Source organism: Frieseomelitta varia, unplaced genomic scaffold (assembly GCF_011392965.1).
Source record: "Frieseomelitta varia isolate USP_RPSP 00005682 unplaced genomic scaffold, Fvar_1.2 scaffold_987, whole genome shotgun sequence".
Lineage (NCBI taxonomy): Eukaryota > Metazoa > Arthropoda > Insecta > Hymenoptera > Apidae > Frieseomelitta > Frieseomelitta varia.
This window is the reverse complement of record NW_025110797.1, coordinates 103,098-107,573: the sequence shown is the minus strand read 5'-3', so window position 1 is coordinate 107,573 and position 4,476 is coordinate 103,098. Positions and strand designations below refer to the sequence as shown.

General features: G+C 45.2%; 1 protein-coding gene across 1 annotated transcript in view; it reads right to left on the bottom strand.

The window, feature by feature from the left end:
• Nucleotides 1-281: 281 nt before the first annotated feature.
• Nucleotides 282-4,476, bottom strand: part of LOC122538375 (inactive rhomboid protein 1) — a 9,835-nt gene continuing 5,640 nt past the window's right edge. The window contains exons 7-10 of the mRNA XM_043672384.1: nucleotides 4,280-4,470; nucleotides 3,620-3,916; nucleotides 3,357-3,510; nucleotides 282-1,438 (exon numbers count right to left, since the gene is read on the bottom strand). Coding sequence (XP_043528319.1) covers nucleotides 1,007-1,438; nucleotides 3,357-3,510; nucleotides 3,620-3,916; nucleotides 4,280-4,470 — 1,074 coding nt within the window. The 3' untranslated portion in view covers nucleotides 282-1,006. The remainder of the gene's footprint in view (nucleotides 1,439-3,356; nucleotides 3,511-3,619; nucleotides 3,917-4,279; nucleotides 4,471-4,476) is intronic.

The window sequence follows — 4,476 nt, the reverse complement described above, 5'->3', positions numbered from 1 at the left end:
TCTCTCTCTCTCTCTCTCTCTCTCTCTCTCTCTCTCTCTCTCTCTCTCTCTCTCTCTCTCGTGTCCACCGATCACAGATAGTCCCAGCGTCGGAGGTATACGGACAGTTAAACACTTTCAACACGTTCCCTTGCTCCCATTCTCGTTCGTTCCCTCGTTTCGTTTCTCTAAAGTTAAACTTATTAAAGGTCGTTCTTACGATCGTATGTATATATGTATATGTAACAAGAGTCTTTCGTTCTATGTACACATGCGTTCCTCTCCTTCCTTTCTTCGTCGAACGTCCGAAGAGAGGGCGTGAGAAGTCTTCTCGATCTCCAACGATCCGACATCGTCGTCCTTGTCCCTTGTCCTCATCGTCGTCGTCGTTTCGTTCCAATTCCACTGTCTCTCTCTCTCTTTCTCTCTCTATCTGTCTGTCTCTCTGTCTCGTTCCATCACGAACAATTTCACTTTCATCTTCGCTTCGGACCAAAAAGCGTCCACCCTCGAAGCACGATCGTCGGGAACGATGGTCGCGTTACGTTAAAAGGCGCGTTAATTTTTATTTTCTTCTTCTTTTACTTCTTCTTCTTCTCTAATATTTACATGCCACCGAGGAGCCACGCAGAGGGGGCCCACTGGCTAAAAAGACCTGGCGGAGAACTCTTCGGTGGAGTTTATTTTACTTTAAGGCAGTGTCGTTCGTCTTGGACGAGCGTCCCTCCGAGATTCCTCGATGCTTCTTCTTCTTCTTCTTCCTCTTCTAACCGACGCACCGAGTCATCCGCGCGGAAGAGGCTCGCGTTCGTCCAATCGTGGATCGCGTTCGTCCTCGTCTCCTTCGAATCGTGGCGATGATGGTGATGATGATGATGATGACGACGGTTTCTGCATACCGGTTTGAACAGCATACCAACAGAGCCAGGGCGGCCAAACGAGCAGAGCCGGGCACAGCCGCCCTTGTTTGACCATGAATCACGTGGAATGATGGTTCGAACTGGATTTCGAAACACGGCGCCGTGTGTCATACGGGCTCCTCCCGCTTGAAGTTGATGTTCTGCGAGGCGCAGAAGTCGCGCGTGAACGGGATGCAGTTGAACAGCTTGCACACCTCGCACTCGTACACCGGCACATTGTAGAACAGGGCTAGGAGAAGGGTGAACAGAACGATGATCAGGATCAGGCAGATCCAGATCATCCAGATCTTGCGTCGGCGGTCGTAGTGGCCGAACGAGATGAACGGCATCAACGCGTACGCCGCCAGGAAACCAAAGATGAAACCGAACAGGTGAGCGTAGTTGTCCACCCAGGGCAGTATGCCGAGGACCAGCAAACCCAGGAGGACGAGGATCAGCTTGGACAGGGCCCGGCGTGGATGTTTCAGCATCGGCCAACAGTGCAACACCTCGACGATCAACGTAGCGAGGAGGGCGAAGTGAGCCCCTGCCGGCCCCACCTGAAATCACGAGTTTTTAGTCAGCAGTTGAAAGATTTTTAAGATGGGATTTGCAGATGGATGTTTGGAAGAGTAGTATTCCAGCTTCGATTCTCTGGAACGTTTGTTAATTTAAGAATGCTGGTGTAAAATGTTCAAGGTTCATTTGTATATGTGATTCAACGTGTATATGTACATATATATATGTAAGTACGTATGTATATCTATGATATGTATATGTATATGTATATCTATGATATCTATATGTATATGTATATCTATGATATATATATGTATATACATATATATATAAGTACGTATGTATATCTATGATATGTATATTTATATACATTTTTCAAAGTAATTTTCCTACACTCTACTCGTTTAGAATGTTAATTAATTTAGAAATACTCGTGTAAAATGTCTCCACCTCGAGATTTATTTTCAACCTTGTATGTATATGGATCTTTAAAAGTAATTTTTCTAGAAGCTGTATTCCGCTAGTATTGTCGACTCTTTAGAACGTTTGTTAATTTAAAAATACTCATGTTCAAGATTCTTTTCGTCATCAGTCGCAACTCTACGAAAGTATCGAAAGAAATATATAAAATTCTATTATACTTGTTTGAAACACACTTGTGAAAAAAAATGAATTAAATAGTTTTAATTAAATTCACGAACGCGCGAGAGATTTCAGTGTTATTTTTAAAACTTTTGTTTGATCAAAAACATTTTCGCCAGGGGTTCAAATGATTCATTGCAAATCATAGTACGTCGATGAAAAGGCAGTGGATTTGTTGTTCCTTTCGTTTCGCCGTACTCTGCACAGAAATTTAATACAAATCTTCCGCAAGAAACCACGGCTGAACGAGTTGAGCAAGTTATCGATAATCCACGCACACGAGAAATCGCGTTAACATGCGCGACCAGCTTTCTCCGAGCAGTCAGGGTGAAACAATAATTAACACTATGGAGCCGCGTAAAGAGAAAGGTGTGTGAGTCGTGTGTACGCGCGTGTGTGTGTGTGTGTGTGTGTGTGTAAGAGAGAGAGAGAGAGAGAGACAAAGTTTCCCAAAGCGGAAGGTACGTTTAACCAAACTAATTAGAACAAATTGGACGGTATTAGTTCTCGAGAAACGGTGCTTTCTGTCCGCCCCTTTATTCTCTCGCCCTTTCTCGCCCATGCTGTGGCGTTGGTGGCTGTTCTAACTCACGAGTGTACGCTCGCTGATAGAGAGTAACACTCGGAAATAGAGAGAGACAGAGAGGGACTAGAGGGAATAGAATTGACGTATAACTCCAAGTTCACCGAGGTGTTAAGGGTGGCAAACTATCGGGGCGATAAGACGGCCGTGGTCTGAGGAAACACCATAAAGGAAACGATCGTAATGTTGTTAATCCTTTTCATGGATATGAGCCACGGTGCAACTCTAGTCTCTCCGGGCAATTACTTTGCCCGGCCGGGTCCAAAGCGCCGATTATATCGACGATACACAATGAAACGCGCCCGTTAAACGTCCCGCGAGATTATTCAATTAAAACTTCTACGTGGCACCGCCTAATAAAATCATCGCCGCCCGGTAATTAGCCACTGGCTTCCCCTTGTAATTTCTGTGGGAAGCAAAACGATTTTTCTCCTCCGATCTTCTTGCGTCAAGGCGTCGTTGAAGATCGTGAGACCGAGGTGCAAAACTAGCTTCGAGAAAGTTTTAGCTTCGAGGCTGGAGATACAAACGCTTATGGTAATCATCCTTTGTCTGTGTTCTTTATTGAAAATTCGTTAGCTTCTCAACATATTGGCCAAGCTTGTTTTCCTGGACTATGGAATCGTGTTCCAGAAAAGCAAGAAGAAAATCTGAAGCTCCCTTAATCTGAGCTGGTTCTGACCAGAGGAAAGAAGAAGAAATCTCTGGAAGTGTATGAGAAATTATGCGCGTACCTCTGCTCTGTAAGGAACGAATATCGCGCTGGCCAGGTTTCCAGCTAGCGCCCCGATGAAGTAAATCAAAGCGATGCGCAGCGAGCCGGTCAGCTTCTCCAAGTCTCGCATCAAGAAATACTGAACCATTAGCGTGATGGACAGATGAAGGATCCTGCGAATCGAGCGTGACAATCAGACAGATAATTCGTTTGAGAAATTCTTTTCAAGACCGGAGTTAATAAAAATCGAGGTGAATTCATAGCGTAGAGAGGCACACGTACCCAGCGTGAAGGAACATGGTGGTGAAGAGCCTGTAAAACTGATCCGGCCACTCGGGGTGAAGAAACGGTATCATGCCGCAGACGTCGTGCAAACACTCGACCTGGGAACAGAGCGACGCCTCCTCGTGGAAGTAGCCGTGTACGAAATCACAGTATTCCTTGGTGGTGATCCGGCACATCCCGTGGATACCGATGCAACACGGATGACCGATCACCTCGCAGACCATGTGCTCCGCCATTTTGTCCTTGTACCGGCCTACCGGGAAGTTTCCATTGCCCCGTTGACTCCCGTTTCTACTGTTGAGCAAGGAAAACACGGTTTCCTCGATATTATTCAGGAAAAACAACTACACCATCCTGTTCGATTGTAAAATTTTTAAAAACACGAATTTGAAACACGGCGCCGTGTGTCATACGGGCTCCTCCCGCTTGAAGTTGATGTTCTGCGAGGCGCAGAAGTAAAATTTTTAAAAACACGAATTTGAAACTGGTTTTTTTTTTTTTTTTATTATTATTGGCGAGTAAAAGTTACCACTGTTGAGCGGACATTTTTAAAAACACGACGGAATTTGAAGTTTCTTCTCTGTTTTTTTTTTTTTTTTTTATTGAAGAATGAAGTTGATAATACAAGCAGATTGGATTTTTGGATGACGAATTTACCTAAATCGTTGATTGAACGGATTAGTTTTCCGACAAATCGGCCACTTGGTGATGTCGTCCGGCCACTCGTACGGCGCTATACTGGCTGGAGCGTCGCAGAATTTTGGATCCAATCCGCAAACCGATCCGCTTATGCGCCCTCCCGGCCCGCTGTCCCCAGGTCCCCATTTCTTCCACGTGGATATCGTGTTCTAGAG